Source organism: Halichoeres trimaculatus, unplaced genomic scaffold (genome assembly GCF_033239565.1).
Source record: "Halichoeres trimaculatus isolate MK-OKI-2021-1 unplaced genomic scaffold, fHalTri1.1 fHalTri1_scaffold_13, whole genome shotgun sequence".
NCBI lineage: Eukaryota > Metazoa > Chordata > Actinopteri > Labriformes > Labridae > Halichoeres > Halichoeres trimaculatus.
The window spans coordinates 31,525,565-31,542,004 of NW_027437191.1; the positions used below are offsets into that span (position 1 = coordinate 31,525,565).

General features: G+C 40.2%; 1 protein-coding gene and 5 non-coding genes across 7 annotated transcripts; 5 read left to right on the forward strand and 1 right to left on the reverse strand.

The window, feature by feature from the left end:
- The first annotated feature begins 444 nt into the window (after positions 1–444).
- trnay-gua (transfer RNA tyrosine (anticodon GUA)) lies at positions 445–533 on the forward strand. The gene is given in 2 exon segments: positions 445–481; positions 498–533. It is a non-coding gene; the product is annotated as a tRNA-Tyr (tRNA).
- A 150-nt stretch (positions 534–683) lies between these two features.
- trnay-gua (transfer RNA tyrosine (anticodon GUA)) lies at positions 684–772 on the forward strand. The gene is given in 2 exon segments: positions 684–720; positions 737–772. It is a non-coding gene; the product is annotated as a tRNA-Tyr (tRNA).
- A 468-nt stretch (positions 773–1,240) lies between these two features.
- On the forward strand, positions 1,241–1,329 carry trnay-gua (transfer RNA tyrosine (anticodon GUA)). The gene is given in 2 exon segments: positions 1,241–1,277; positions 1,294–1,329. It is a non-coding gene; the product is annotated as a tRNA-Tyr (tRNA).
- A 2,122-nt stretch (positions 1,330–3,451) lies between these two features.
- trnaa-agc (transfer RNA alanine (anticodon AGC)) lies at positions 3,452–3,524 on the forward strand. The gene has a single exon. It is a non-coding gene; the product is annotated as a tRNA-Ala (tRNA).
- Positions 3,525–4,200: 676 nt separating this feature from the next.
- On the forward strand, positions 4,201–4,289 carry trnay-gua (transfer RNA tyrosine (anticodon GUA)). The gene is given in 2 exon segments: positions 4,201–4,237; positions 4,254–4,289. It is a non-coding gene; the product is annotated as a tRNA-Tyr (tRNA).
- Positions 4,290–5,461: 1,172 nt separating this feature from the next.
- LOC141802377 (F-box only protein 30-like) lies at positions 5,462–13,558 on the reverse strand. Of its 2 annotated transcripts, XM_074685925.1 has the most exons (4): positions 13,387–13,558; positions 12,146–12,237; positions 8,352–10,356; positions 5,462–6,333 (listed from the first exon to the last, which is right to left on the reverse strand). In XM_074685925.1, the coding sequence occupies exons 3-4, from the start codon at positions 10,317–10,319 to the stop codon at positions 6,139–6,141; spliced, it is 2,163 nt and encodes a 720-aa protein (XP_074542026.1). In that variant the 5' UTR covers positions 10,320–10,356; positions 12,146–12,237; positions 13,387–13,558; the 3' UTR covers positions 5,462–6,138. The 2 variants fall into 2 exon arrangements, with proteins under 2 accessions (XP_074542026.1, XP_074542027.1); XM_074685926.1 differs by lacking the exon at positions 12,146–12,237.
- Positions 13,559–16,440: the final 2,882 nt, after the last annotated feature.

A 16,440-nucleotide genomic window follows, 5' to 3' on the forward strand; every position in this document is an offset into this window, starting at 1 on the left:
TGTGTGCGTGCATCTGTGGCTTGACAAAGAAATTCCCAATGATGGGTTCATGATTAACCCCACGCCAACGTCCTCCACTACACGAAAACGTGATGAATAAATTAGCATAAACTCCTCCACTGGTCAACACAAGCAAATCAGACCAGATAATTCATTAAATCCTCCTTTAAAAAAGGAATATGGACGGATGGATGGATGGATGGATAAGGCAATGACTTACGTCTTACTTTGTAATGTTAATGATTTATAATAAAGACTTCAACCCTAGTCTCTGTTTCAGTGTGGATCGTTCTTTTGACCTCAGTTTTTGCCAGGTGTGTGAGTTTTTTTTAAGTGGCCCCTAGTGGACAAACAGAGTCATAGCACAGAATAGAATTTGGGAAATTTTCTTCGCCATCTTTATGAATACTATACTCTATTTATAGCACAAGACGTTGTTCTGCCCCTTTGATAGCTCAGTTGGTAGAGCGGAGGACTGTAGTATGTCTCATAGAGATATCCTTAGGTCGCTGGTTCAAATCCGGCTCGAAGGAGGTGGATTTTACTGTAGGAAATGCAACCTAAAATGTACGTTTTGCAATGTGGTCGCCCCCCAGTGGACAAATCTTATTTCCCCTCTCATTGCCGTTACGATAAAGTTATTAGAAACCCTTAGATAAGGGTGAAACAAGTGTGTTTTTGCCCCTTCGATAGCTCAGTTGGTAGAGCGGAGGACTGTAGAGTGTTCATTAGAGGTATCCTTAGGTCGCTGGTTCAAATCCGGCTCGAAGGAGGTGGCTTTTACTGTAGGAAATGCTACCTAAAATCAACAACAACAACTACAAAAGTATCAGCTAGGCTGACTTAGCACTGCTACTACTTACTCATTAGTTAACATGGCTCCCTTTTCTACCAAAATGTTGGCCCCCTAGTGGACGAACCTTAACATGCTACAAATTACTTTTTGGTACTGTTATTAGGAATCCTTTGATGAGTATGAAAATCACTATTTTTCCCCCTAGATAGCTCAGTTGGTAGAGCCGGGGACTGTAGAGTGATGGAAAGAGACATCCTTAGGTCGCTGGTTCAAATCTGGCTCGAAGGAGGTGGATTTTACTGTAGGAAATGAAACCTAAAATGTACAATGTGGTTTTGCCATAAGGTCGCCCCCCAGTGGACAGACTTTAACATGCCACATATTACTTTTTTGTATAACCTTATTTGAAATTGTTGGATTAGGGTAAAAACAACTAATCTTGCCCCTTCGATAGCTCAGTTGGTAGAGCGGAGGACTGTAGAGTGATGGATAGAGACATCCTTAGGTCGCTGGTTCAAATCCGGCTCGAAGGAGGTGGATTTTACTGTGGAAAATGCAACCTAAATTGTACAAAAAAAACATATTTATAGTAAGGCGGTCTGAACACTTTCTTCATTAGTGTGCACACATTATCATGACACTAACTACAATTACCGAATTTCTCTTTAAAAACGGCAGTGAGGAGTGTCTAAGTGATCTTGAAATTGTCTCCCTTCTAGATATATGTCAGATTGTAATCCACTCTTTAAAATAAGATTATTGGCACCAGTAAAGGTTATTACGAAATGCTACTTCTCAGCTTCCTGATTCAGTTGGGCAGGACTGGATTGACTCATGGCTCCCTGTAAGTCTCTATGGCTGTGTCTGAAATAGCATACTAAGGTACTACTCATACTAAGTGTGACATCAAAAATAGTATGTAGTGCGATCACATTAAATAGTATGAAAAGATTGTGTGCGTGAGAAATACCTGGATGTATACTATATCGGTAAAAATTGTAAGTATGGGAGGTGGGCATACTAGTCGCACTGACACGCCCCATAATGCATTGCGAGCCCCGTATTTATAAAAGTAAATACAGAATGAGATGACAAGATGAGAAGCAACTAAAATGGACTTAGCTCTACAGGGAAACCTAAACATAGAAATAAAGTGCCTGAGGCGACGGACGGATCGTCTTCGGTGTCTGCGAGCAGTAAACATTTATTAATTTTTTGAAGAGTGATGAATTTGTCTTGAGACCGGTGTTAGCTAAAAATCATCCACTAGCAACTTCCTGTTTTCAAAATAAAAGCACCCTTTATTATCTCCTTTAAGTTCTTTAACACTTTTGTAAATTGGGCTCTTGTTTTGAAGCGGACCCGAAGTTTCTTCGATAGCATATTGGTGCTCTAAACAGAATGTCCGAAATGTCGAAAATAAATTTGTATCCGTGCGTTTTGTGGCCCAAATGACCACATTTTGGTTTTCTATGTGATGACTTTCTCGCCTAAAATGTTCTTAAAACTTTCAAATATGGCGAATCAACTGAGATATTTGATAGCCTGGTGTGCTTCCATAGACTTATGTGTGCTTCCAATTTTTGTCATCGGAGGTTTTGAAATGCATCATGGGAAACTGAGTAGTATACTACAGTGTAAACGGTTGGCACTCTAATCATACTTATAGTATGTAGTACACAGTATATACACAACGACCATGTAGTATGTAGTATGTTAGTATGCCATTTCGGACACAGCCTATGACAACACCACACCAACTGATGAAGTTTAGAAGAGAGAAGAGAGAGCTGTGTTTTTCTTGGCCCCCTAGTGGACGAACTTTAACATGCCACAAATTACTTTTTGGTATCAAAATATTAGAATTCCTTTGATTAGTATGAAAGCAATACCTCTATTTGCCTCTTGGCTTACCTAAAATCAACAACAACAACAGCAACAAAAGTATCAGCTAGGCTGATTGAGCACTAATACTCTTAAATATTCATCAAATTTCATAGTTGGCTGCTGGGGTAGTACATTTTCATGTTTGTTTGTTTTTCTATCAAGTAGCTTTTCCTTTTTAGTGCCAGTATTTGTCAGTTGCTTTTCAAAAGTTTTTCTGGCCCTCAGGATGATTTTTTTAACTGCTAGTTTAGCCACCACTTGCGGGCTACCTGAGATACTCACAGGTAAACATGGCTCCCTTTTCTACCAAATACCTGAAATATACCATGAAGATGTTTCTTTTAAGTGTTTTGGAGGCAATCTGAGAATGTGTCTTTATCAATGTCCATGACGAAAGGGAATTACGCCATTTGTTGTGTTTTTCAATGCTTAATGTAGCAAGCTAAAACGATTCATTCTGACAGGTAACATAATGTGGCGTTACACCCATCGGAGCACCTCTCTTCGCTGATTCTGCAGTCAATTAAGAGTGAAAAGTGTGTCTTGTGTGTCCAAATACTTACTTAAACGTTCACATCTGGTTTATGACGGCACTCCAACGACATATGTGCCGTAAATTCCCCATGTTACGTATTTTTTCCATTAATTTTCCGTGTCACTGTTTAGTGGCACCCGCCGCGACCCATCACCATGAGTGTATGCAATGCGCACGCGTAGGTGTCTAATTGAGTATTTATATAGTGACGTCATGTCAGAGCGGTGCATGACGGGGGATTAGCTCAAATGGTAGAGCGCTCGCTTAGCATGCGAGAGGTAGCGGGATCGATGCCCGCATCCTCCAAGCGCAACATTTTGGGCATTAACATCTTAACCGCATAAAAGTCCATTGATTTTGTTTGCGCACTCTTCGGATATAGTTTTTAGATATTCAACCCACACTTACATCTGTTTGGTTGCTTTTCAGGTGAGGAATTCCAGTTTTATTACTTAAGTTCCTCTCAATTTTGGAAGCATCACGGGTCAAGTCCTTGGCAAACTATCCCTAAAATACTACTGTGTGATGTAAACAAGCTTGAAATTTTCACATTTTCCTCATAAAATTAGACTATTTTTTACATTGGTCCTGGTGAAGGTTAAACCCACACGTGTTTTCAATGTAAATTTTAATTATCAAGAAAACGTCTGGGTAAATGATGATTCCTCTTTAGCAGAGCAGCACCAATGCACTTAAAATCATAAAATTATACCACGTGCAGAAAGACAAGGATCGAATCAGACCTGATATTCTGATTCTTTTCAAGCATTAACAAATGAACACACTTAGCAGAAAATACGTGTGTATATGTGTTGTTTTGTGCCCCATCTGAGTGATTTATTCTTAAATCTCTGATGATTTCATGTTAAAGCAATGAAAAGGCTTCTGCATGAAGTGGTGCAGTTTCTTGTAGCTATGTCATGTGGTCGCCCTCCAGTGGACAAACCTTGATTTTTTGTATGACATTCTACATTTAGACGCCCCTTCGATAGCTCAGTTGGTAGAGCGGAGGACTGTAGAGTGCTGAACAGAGACATCCTTAGGTCGCTGGTTCAAATCCGGCTCGAAGGAGGTTACTTTTCGTGACTTTGACATTTAAAAATTAGACGAAGGTTTGATTTTTAGAAAAAGCTCTGCCTGGAGTCACACCGCAGTGTCTCATTTATTGCAACCAATGGCGTTACGAGGATTCCATTTTTGCAATTTCATTAACCAATCACTGTAGAAATTCCTTTTTTTTTAACCCCCGCCCATCTCCGAATTCTCGGCCAATCAGGTTGCCAAGATTCCATTTTTATGTTCTACTGCCCAACAACCAGTTCCTCAGCCAATCGCGTTCCGTGGATTTCATCTTTAAAATTTAGAGCTGCGACAACTGCGATTAAAAGCTGAAGACAATTCGTTTGTTGTTAAAATTTTAAGATTTACAGTCCTTTTCTATTTTTTTTTTTTATCTACATATCGGTACGTGATTATTTTCATTTGACCGAAACTTACTGAATAAAAAAAGCATATAAATAAGCTATTTTTCCACATCTCTCATTTATTTCTACTTTGGTTTAGCTATGTGTAAAGTCTATTTTTAAGTCATTTAAACTTTATTTAACTGTAGTTTCACATGGCAGTTTTTTTCCTTTTTTTTCGTGTCAATTTTGTAGATTGTGGTGTTTCCAGAGGGACATTATAAAGCTTAAAAAAACACAAAACCCCTCCTTGAAAACTATGACGGCGTATCAGGGCCACTTACAAAAAAAAAAAAAAAAAGACAAATTAAACTCAAATTTTTTGAGACAGTACTTGAAATTTTTGAGTTTGTGAAGTTGCAAATTTACAACTAATGTACAAAATGTACTAGTTTTAAGACTTTATCAAGTCATAAATTTACGACTTAAAAAACCAAGAATTTCTACTTTTTTTTTCTCCAAAATTTATTCATTTATTAAATTTCTTTAGTGGCCCTAATACACCGTTGTTGAAAACCAAATGCGGAGGTTAAACTTGAAAAAGCTTAACCTTAAAATTACTGGAAGCAATAAATTGTGATCTCAGTCAAGTTTTATGAGTCAAAATCCAAATTTTAATAACTACTTCTCAGCTGAGTTTAGACTAATCTATAAAGAAGCAAACTTTAAAAACCTGGTTGTAAAATGAGCATTATTACTACGAAGACATCTGGAACTTTGTTATAAAATGTGCTTTGAATAAGAAAGAGGTGATGAAATCTGAAAGTGAAGTCAGATATTTTTCTTTTATTTCAGACCTGCTTTGATAAAAACAGAAATTACATTTTATACTAAACTGAAAAAGAGCTTAAAAGACAAACAAATGCATAAAAGGCGGCAGAGACTTTATTAAATTGTAGCAAACTGTAGTGCAACTTTGGGCTTTCCATGTATTAACATCCTTTCACTGACATCCTTCGAGCCAGACGACAGACCTGCATAGGGGGGAAACCTCACGGTGATCAGAGATTAGATCATTTAGTGTCCCACTTTAACATTAAAGGGATTAGCAAATCTTGTGTAAAGTGCTGGCATAAGATCTGTGACACAGAAAAAATGCAAAATAACCAACGATCTGCTTTTCCCATGGCTACCACTGAAAGGCAAGACAGTGAAACTCCACTTTGTCTGAGTCATCCAGAAGAATAAAACATCTAATGTGCAAGAAAATATATTTCTGACCAGAGGAGGGAGTGTTTTCAGCACAAATCCATGCAAATCTAAATCCTGATCTTTTTTTTCTCCACATAGGACGACGGAGCTTCATCATGGCAGGTAGATAAGGTGTTATTTCATTAAGGCTTTTATAAACTAGTGTGATACAGACAGAGTTAATCCTTTAGCAAGACAGAGGATTGCAGCATCCACGTAATACCGGAGTGGTTCTGGTGCAGATGTGTGAGTTCTGCCGTGTTTGGTCAGTGGTTAACGTGACGCAGGACGCGGCGCAGGGAGTGTCCGTCTCGCGCGGTGCACATGGCAGGAAGAGGTACGGGCTCCGTCTTGTGCTCCACGACGTTGAAGGGGCACTTTTTGAGGTGGTCCGACATGCTGGGGAGGTCGGTGAAACCCCACGACGACACCGGGCTGAAGGCAGTGGTGAATCTCCACACCTGGGGAGGAAACGGGTAATGGAAAGAAAGGACAGTTGCTGATTTGTGGTATTGAGATTCCTCAAAATCTTCATGCACAAAGACAAAGACATTCAAAGTGCTACTTCAACACCTCAATGTGTGTTTCTTAGGCGTTTATGGATGTTTCTCCTGACCAAGAAACATCCAAACTGTTGTTTTCTTTCCTCACATTTGGCTCGACAAAGCTCAACTGTAGCTGGTTTGAATGCAGACTTCAGAGTGTTTCATATCCTTACCGGACTCAGAAAAAAGGAGAACTAGAAAAATTCCCCAAAATGCCACCTTTCCTGATCTTTAAACCAAAAATCTCAGATTTTCTCACATTGACCCTCGTTTATCAATTTTGCGTGTGAAATAGCGCAGATCTGGGTGTAAAACCAAATTTATGGCAACGCTCACGCGTGATTTATGAAACGGCCAATCACAGTGTGCCCATAAATGTAGCGGCAGAAAACAGTCGTAATTTAACTGAATTTAAGACATGGAAAGATGCGTTACAGAAAAAAGCAGACTTCTCTGAGCTGGAGGTCGAAAACACCATAGCAACAGATGTAAAAAGAAATAGCACTGTGTGGTCCGACAGCCGGGAAAGTGGCGTTACAGCGAGTCAGAAAAAACTCGTCTGCAAGGAAATCACTGCAGTCGCCAAGCAGAATGTTCAACAGTTAATTTACAAACCCTTCATTTGTACCTTGATTTAATCAATCTTTGGTATCTGACTATTAGAAGCCGCAATATTATTAATTGTTTCCGGTCCAGGTCCAGAACATAGACTGTATAAAACATGGACGTAGTCTCCCTGATGTGACCGTCTGTTCCTAAAATGGAAAATGAAGCAGATCGGCTATCGTGGCCATATTGGTAGTGACAAGGGCTTCGCCTACAGCTATAGGGCGCCTGTCGGTCACGTGACTTGAGCTGTGCCTCTGATTGGGCGAGCTTGTGATCTTAATATCCTCTGAACTGCTGAGTTAGAAAAAAAATCACTTCCAGTACAGTGTGTACCGATAGCAAAATTAGCGGCTCAAACAGGAGACGTTTTTTGAACCAGGCTGTAAATAAGTTAATTTCTGCCTTGAAAACAGCTTTTTTTGGCTTGGTGTGTTTGTGACTTCCAGTACTTCTGGAGCCAGTTTCGAGCGAACACTTGAGAAACAGCAGATTTTAGCTCTTCAGCATTGTCTCATATTCTTACGTGGAACGTGAAAATTTGGCTTTTTAAATAAGTGTTTTAGCTCTGAAAGAAGCTGCAGACTCCATCCTGAACCTGAACCTGAACCTGTCACAGACTGAGGAGGGAGTTGAGCCGTTACCGAGTTTGCGTCAGTTTCAGGCAGAAGTGACGGAGAGACCGGAGTTTTATGATTATTTGTATCATGAGATGAGCCAAATGGTTGTGATCCCATGAACGTTTTTTGTAATGAAATGGTAACTTTGTCACTCACAGTTCACATTTATATGATAATTTTCTAAGGAGTGAAATACGGCGTTTTTAAAAAAATCCAGGCTAAAAGTTTGATCCAGCGTCCTCTGAATGTTGTCTGCAGAGACTTTATCATGGACATGGGAGTGTATTAAAAACTAAAACCATCACTTTTTTTTTAACGTTTTTTACAGATTGGCAGAAGAAGAATAAAAAGTTAGACACATTTTGGTGTCATATCTAATTAAACAATCTATATATTTATCTAAGAACATCCGTTTTTCTGTCTGAAAATTTTTTGCACTGACGTCATGATTTGAGTAGTTACTCAGATGTGCCGCCATATTGGAGGTACAGGAACGTAAATATTGAATGGACGGAGATAGAAGTGTGCAGTAATATATGACGGTTTTGACCAAAGAGCTTCTGTAGCACATAAATCAGCTGAATCTGGTTAAACTTTGAGTATTTGTATTTACTGTTGGTGAATGACAATGATTTTTTTAGTTTCTCTCTTGATAACACAGTACAAAACTCCCGTACAGAGAGTTAACACCTTGGGTTTTCCACTCACTTTGTTCTTGACCTGCCACGTCACAGTGCCAGGAGCACCTGAGCTCTGTCTGCGCTCCCACTGCAGCTCCACGATGCCCCTGCTCTGCAGCAGACTGGCACACACTTCCCTCATGGTCTTGGACACCAGAGAGAGCTGACAGAGGCTGAAACTGTCCAGAAACCCCGTGATGTGCCACAGGATCTCCATGGGAAGCCCGCTTAATTGGTCAGAGTTCGAGTCACTTGGAAGTTTGCCTCTTGGGCAAGGCTGAACCCCGAAGGACCTGAGGCTCTTGTCGTGAACCACTTTGGCTCCCCGCATAGACGGATAAAACCTCCGCTGGGAGAACGTGCAGCCGTAATACGCCAGGGGACAGCGGTGCTCCATCCAGCCGTTGAGGCCGGCGTGGATGTCACCGTGGACGTTTGTGAAATGTGACGAGAACTGGTCCCGGCGGAAGGACTGGGCGCAGACGAAGGGGAACATGTGCTGGTAGCGAGGGTTAGGAGGGAGGTAGCGGTTGTGAGGGACCGCCTCCACCTCCAGAGCTTCGAGGACAAGGCCGAGGCGCAGCGTGCAGAAGGGGCTGGGGTACGGGAGCTGCGGGGCGGCGTGGTCACAGGCGGAGGCCGAGGCCATGTCGCCCACGCGAGTGTTCGTTACCAAGATGGCTGCAGGGAAAGTGAAAGTCTGTGTCCCAAAGTCGACGCGGAAGCCGTCTACGTAGACCGTATCGGAGATCCTTCGACACTCCCTGGACTCCTCTAAGCAGAAGAGCAGAGCGGCCGTGATCAGATCGATCTCCCCCAGACCCATGGGGTCCTCCTCCTGCTCCAGGTCTGAGGTGTCCACTGCTTTGTCTTCCATTCTGGGTCGCAGTCTGTAAAGAGGCCGGTCTGGAACGAAACCTATCCGTCCGTTTGGTAAGAAACATTTTCCCTGGCCTCTGAAAAACTGGTAGTCGTGGAACTTCCGCTCTGTCCCGTGGTTTTCTAAAAGAACTAACCCCCGATCTTCCAGGACCACATGACCGGCCCGCTGCGCTACAGCCTGAGTGGCATGAACTGGAGCAAACATTTTTGGACTCGCGTTCACGTCTTCTTGTACTTCCACCTCGGATCCATCTGCTCCTTCCTGCAGAGGTCCGTTTGTGGAGTTTACAGTCTGAGCATCGGGTCGTTTCAGAGCTCCGTTTTCTTTCACACAGCTGGAACAAACGCTCTGCTCCTCCGACTCTTTTTCGACTTCTCCTCCGTCAACGTCTGTTTCACTCTGAAGATCTCCACTGCTCCCTTTCTGCAGAGCAGCTCCTTTGTCGGCAGATTTCGCGCTGCTAACCAAGTCCAAAGCCGCACATAAGCTTCTCGCAGTCTCGACTGTGGCCTCGTAAAGTTTACCAAAGTGCTCCTCGTTCAAGCCGTTGATGCCGCTGACGATCTTCTCCTTCGCCGACCCCGCTGGAGGAGCTTGTGGCGGACACGATGACCGTGAAGGTGAGGCCTCAGGAGCCGAGTCTGACGCCTTGTCTTTACTGACAGAACCAAGCAGCTCTCGCTCTGCAGTCGGCGTCATGGCGATCACCTTCAGAGACTCCAGCAGCGTCCGTTGGTCCTGCAGAGCGAGCGCCATGTCCAGCTGCTCCGCCTCCTCCACCCCTCGGCTCAGACTCTCATAGGAGGTGTAGTCCAGGCAGCTTACGGGCCACCTGTTCCACTCCATGGTGCAGCACACCACACCGGCCGGACACACCTCCAGGTGAGCGTACATCTGGTTTCGCAGCAGCGTGGCGGGGCAGCCGTAGTTGCTGTTCAGGCATTGAACCCTCACCAGCGGGCACAGGAGGTGGTGTTCACTAACTTTGCAGGAGTGGAAAACAGCACCGCACACCTGAGGACAGGACATGAGGTCACAGCAGACGCCGGGCTGCGGTCTGACCGTGCATCTCTGGTTCACACAGGACACACAGTGGACGTGGCCCTCGTCCATCTTCAGACCCGAGGGTGGAGCTGAAGAGTCAACTGCCCTGTGGGAAGAGAAGGAAGAGAAAATATCTGTTTATGTCCAAATCATCTTTTAATCTTCAGCCACTGCATGATGGATCCGTCTAAAACTTGGATGCTATCTTTGTGACATCACCCATGGGTTTCTAATGGCTTTTTTGAAGCCAAAGATGGCGTGTGCCATTTAGGAAATGCTGAGTCAACCCAACTTTTAGTCGACGCCGACACATTGAGGGCATTTGGCTTCCTGTAACACACCCACCTGTCAGCCAACTCAGCTTTGCCAAATCTGATTATGCAAATGTCTGTATAACTCTTGGCCTCAGCATCATTTTACTGGATGTGTTCTGAAAAAAGGCTGTAAACATATTTAATTCATATTTAATCACAAAAAAGCATTCCTCACTGCAGCTGTTGCAATATTTTACACAGTTAACAATCAGATTGAAAACAACTTTTCTATTTTATTTCATTTGAAACAATAAAAGTTACGTTTTTTAACCAAAACTACTGTGACATTAAACTAATGTCGCAAGGAAATGATTGGGTGAAAGATGTGGTAAGTTAGTGAAACTGATAAATGTCACTTGGTGTAACCAGACTACTCATAAAAAAATCTGATATTGCACAGAACATGAATATGATTCTAATTTTATCAGTCTACAACACTGTAAAAAATAAACTTCAAATGTTTTAAGCCAACTGACCCAGGAATAGAGAGAAAACATTGCAAAGAAAATTAAAAAATAATGAAATTTCAAAAGTTGCAAAAATGTCTAAATGATTAAAATGTAAAAAACAGAAATCTAAAAAAAAAGGAAAAAAAATCCAAAATTCAAAAAGTTGCAAAAAATAAAAATTTGAAATGTAAAAAATTGAAATCTAAAAAATTGAAAAACAAAATTTAAAAAGATTTTTAAAATTTGGAATTTAAAAAATTTGGAAAGACATTCAACAATTTGAAAAAATAAAAATCTTAAATCTTAAAAAATATGCAAAAATTAAAAAAGGATCTACAAAACTTGTAATTTTTGAAAACATTTTATATTTTATTTATTTTTTTAAAAATTGAAAGAATACTTGAATTTCATTACATTTATTGATACTATTGTTCAACTCATTATGTTTTTGTTGTTTTGTTGGTTGTAAAACTTGAGGTTAGCCAGAGGTGCATGGAAAGTTGGTGCATATATAGGTCAACAAAATGTTAAAGAATTATTTTATTTATTGCAAATGTCTGTAATCATTAATACCCTCTGTAAGAAAAATAAAAATTCTTTGTTTCAATAATTTTTTTTAAAAGCTACAAGGAGCATGATATTGCCCTAAAACAGCATGTCTGCTATAATTTGAGTTAACCACCAGGTGTCACTGTGCTCCATGATTCCCATAGACAGCAACAGGACATGTGTAGGTTCATCTAACAGAGAGACAGGAAAAGATGAAAAAGGTATGAAAAAACAGACTAACGAGTCAAAGGCATTTTTTTAAGTATCCCCTAAAATATTATAAAAGTGGGTACAGAATCTAGGATTAATGCATCACTCTGTCTCAAATAAAAGTGCTTCATCATTATCCTGATAAACACACACACAGAGACACACAGTAACATAACAGCTGAGCTGTAATTAGAGTTAATGAAACAGACCTGCCAAACACGCTGCATGACTAAGCAAACCAAGACCGTCTGAGGCTCTGCCATCATTCCTCAAACCTGCAGGATGACTGTGAAACAGTGCCCCCACTCCACCCTCTGTGGAAGTCATCTCAAGTCACGTGACTCACATCTAAAAGGCTGTCTCAAACCAGTACCTTATTAGGAAGCTTCCCAGCTCGATATCAGGGAGGTCAAAACCTTTCCTTTCCTAAGTTTGGGACATTTCAGGCGGGGGTGCTGGACAGATCTAAACAAAGGAAATAAACAAAGTCTTCAGCTTTCAGTGTGATCTTTTACTGTGATTATCATGATGTAAAAAGGCAGTTTAAGAGGCATTCACTTTGTATACATCACACTCTAAGGACTCACATGTACATGATTACTTTTTTTTGCAAACTGCAAAACAACCCTGACACACTTAAGAGACACAAAAACTATATTTTAACAAAACAAAATAAACACTGGATACAGCATGCATTTAGCACAGCTGGATGGTTTTTTTTTCTAATATTATTATATGCTTTTGAGATGTTTGTTATGAAGCAACTGATGTAATGTGTGTTTCCTCACCCCATCACCACTGTATTAAATAACCATTTTAAGAGTTTATTTTGAAAGGGAAAAGCTATTATAAACGCATTTAAATCGCAGCGTTAGGATCAACTATCCTTAGATATCATCTAAGTCGGTGCTTTTGATGAGCTTTTATCCAGAACTTGATCTCACTGGCTGAGTTAACTTGCAAGCCTCCCAAAAGGAGCAAGTGATAGCAGGATATACTCTATGCTACTGCAAATATGAGTCCCTGGCAGTTACAGTGTATTTATAACCTTCACTAAAGCAAGGAAACACATTAAAGCAGAAGAAGCCTTAGCTAATACGTATGCTAGCTTTAAAACACAGATTGAGACTGCTAGCATGTTTGTTGTCAACAGTTATGACGCTATGAGAAGTACTTGTTTTGATAACAATGACAATCTGCGATAGAATCAACTGGCAGCTAGTGTTTCGACGAGTAGTGCTACCCAGCGAGCTGTGCTAGCAAGCGGCTCCACGCATGCGCACAGCTGCAATCTGAGCACGGACCCTAGAACATTTAGGTGTATGTCGATACGCTGCTTCTTACACGTTCAACGAGGGTTTCGACTACAGAAATCATGATCACCTTATTATAAAAATACACTTCTTCTCATTTTCTACCCAAAACCTTAATAAAAAAAGGCGAATTAATTGCCTGCCCTGGATAAAAGTTACAGTAGCTTCTTTCGACGGAGTAGCACAACTTGGCAGAACACCGGCTAAAGCTTGGCACCCTCGGCCAGCTAGCTAGCTCGGAAGTTCACGATAAGCCAACTTAAGAAAATAACAGCGGGTTATAAAGCAAGCAGCGTCTCACCTTATCGTTGTGATGGCAGTAAGGCGTGAAAAGCGTCCGTTTGGCTCTTCTATTCAAAAAATAGCAGTTATTTCTGATGCTACCTCTATGGAGGGACTGCTAACACTTGCTAGCTACAGTTCTTCTCAGTCTCCCTTTTTTCTGTCAGAAAACTTTATTGACAAAAACTTTATCCATGTGACATTCATTCAGTTATTTGGCCCACGTTGACTGAAAACCACAAGAAGACACAGAACATTTTAAGAAGAGATTTAATGCAGTTTTAATTATTGATAAAATACGCAAAGGTCGAAACATGTTTGAAGAATTTACCAGAAAGATGACAAAATTGATATGGCTAGCTACCACTGCTCTACACATTATTTCAAAGCATAACACATAAAGTAGTGCTTTAATGTTATTAAGACACAGTTTTTATTTTTATTTTTTTAAAGTTGCGTCAGTCAAATATTTGACAGTAACTAATATTACTTCTGTGGGGGTTAAAAAAATGCAATTTATTGACTATATATTTTTTTAAGTCTGTGGTGTTATCCACCTAAATCATGATTTTACACTCCAAATAGGATGTATTGCAACCAACAGAGCTCCACGAAAACATTTAGATTAAACGCCAGTCATAAGTGGTATTTAATAATAATAATAATAATAATAATAATAATAATAATAATAATAATAATAATACATTTTATTTATAAAGCCCCTTTCATCAAATGATCTCAATGTGCTACAGCTTAATGAAAACATAAAATTAAAAAAAATAATAAAACAATTTAAAAAGAAATTAAAAACATTTTTTTTTAATCATATCTTTTTGATGCCATGCAGTAACCAATAACAAACAGGAGATGTCGCTGTTGCATTATTGTTGTTATTGTATCATTCCAAGAGGCCTTGAAGCTGCTGTTTAGACTGTGCCTCAACACATTTTTGTAACTGAAGACAGACACCACGTCTCGAGGTCGGGGTCACCTACAAAACTGCACCCCCGGAGCTGGAGGAGCTGACTCATGGACACAGCAGTAAGACAGAGCTCAGCAGGACTGGATGTGTCTGAGAGGCGAAACAAACAGATGCAGACCGTGGTACCATCCTGATGTGATTTCTAAAATAATCATCTTATTTAGTCTTCCCTCTCAAGAAAGAATTAATTAGTAAGACACTGTCTTGACATTGAAAATGAAAAGTATTCATATTGTTTTGATACACTTACAATATCCTGTCTCCTGATGTTATGAAATATACAGATGTTTGTATGCTGCATTAGGACCTGTTCAGGGGATTAAGTTTGAAAACAAAATGCAATCAAAGCATCTGCTTGGATTTTCTGTCTCTCAGATTGCTTTCAGTTTGTATGCTAGGAAATCAAAGCATGTTTTGCGTGCAAACATTTTTGATTTCGTTTGAGATTTCCTGACCAAATAGGACATCCACACAAAATTGTAGGTCCCCACTAAAAAAGTCAGCCATGTCATCAACCAATCCACGACACAAGCACAAATAAGCAAATGCAATGGATGATGGTAGATTAAGTTGAGGGATGTTAAACTTGGCCATTAGTGTTGCACAATAGAGGTTTGAATTCATCTTTGTTTAGTGGAGCTGTCTAGTAGTGGTTTAAGGATTTCTTAGCAAGCCCAATTTAGACTTTAAAACGTCTTCTTCACATTTAAGAGAAGGGATGTTCCTTAGTACCAATACCACTAGAAATTTTGATGCATAGGATTCAAATCAACTGTGACAGATCATTTTGACAGCACAGTCACTCCAAAGTAAAACAAAAACAACTCTCTCTGAGTTTACCATTTGTTTTAACAAATTAAAAGTGCAAAATAAAACTAACAACTGTCACAGTTTTAGTTCATTCATGTTGTCAGAACAGGACCTGACGCACATTTGCCGTGGTGTCAAACCGCAGCAATGTAGCGCTGACTACTGGCAAAGAGGACTTACTCAACATAACATTTTGCCTTGAGTATCAGCTGCTGATTTTGGTAGCCTTCATGAGTACCGATACTTTGAAGTAAGGCTGCTATCGGCCCGATACCAGTATTTTCCCATCCCTACTCGAAAGTGGTTATTCAGTGAAGTTTACATTTGGACAGAGTTAGCCAAAAGTGGGTTTGTTCTTTTGGAATTTGCAGGTAAATCGATTAGTTGCATCCTGTTCCCTCTTCATTCATGGTTGCAATAATGGTTAGATAGACTTAAACAATGAACTGTTCTTTGATCAATGACAGATTTTTATAACCAAAAACCTCCTAGCAGAACACTCGTCTCTTCTCCTGGAAACACTTTCCTCTCATACATCACTGGTGACAGTTTTTGAAACCATGAAAGAGAAGGAAATACTGCAGAGAGCACAGCATGTCTGTGCTCCATGGCACGGACCGGCTGTCTGTGCTCTGTGACACAGATTGGCGATATGTGCTCCACAGTGCAGACCTTATATCCAGTGATTTTTATAGTGTGTGTGGTGTTAATTAACAAGATGTGTTGACGGGCTATACTTTGTTGGTCAATTTTAAAATGCACTGTAATAAAGATAACACAGCCGGTCCATGCAGCGTTGCATAGGCAGCCTGCTCCCCCCATGCAATACCTTAATGTACAGCAGGGTCTTACATTCACTGTGTTCCTCCCTCATTCAAGGTTAAAAATGCCATGGCAACAAAAAGGATTTTGCTTTAAAATAACTATTTTTCTGTAGAACTCTGATCTTTGTGACTACATTGAAGGTGTTCAATTGTAATGATTTAGGGAAAATCTGTTAAATAATGGTATTTTTCTGCAGAACTCTTCATGAAAATTTCTGTAAATGTAATGTATTTGTATTTCATTTGTGCTAGAATATTTTACTTTAACTTAAAGGTTTTTGTTTGGCAGCCATGGCTGCCAGCAGGAACAAAGTCAGGATTTCAGTTATGGATTGACCAGACTAGTTTTGGCTGGCTTATGTTACAAAAGTTTGTAGGTCATGAATTAAATAAACAAAAATGACTGACAATATACCAGTGTTACTATGTGTGGTTCTAAAGCGGATTTGTCTGCAAT

Coding starts and splice junctions, on each gene's coding strand:
- LOC141802377 (XM_074685926.1), bottom strand. CDS start 10,319: ATGGACGAGGGCCACGTCCACTGTGTGTCCTGTGTGAACCAGAGATGC. Junction 6,334..8,351: donor CGTGGCAGGTCAAGAACAAA/GTGAGTGGAAAA, acceptor TTTCCTCCCCAG/GTGTGGAGATTCACCACTGC.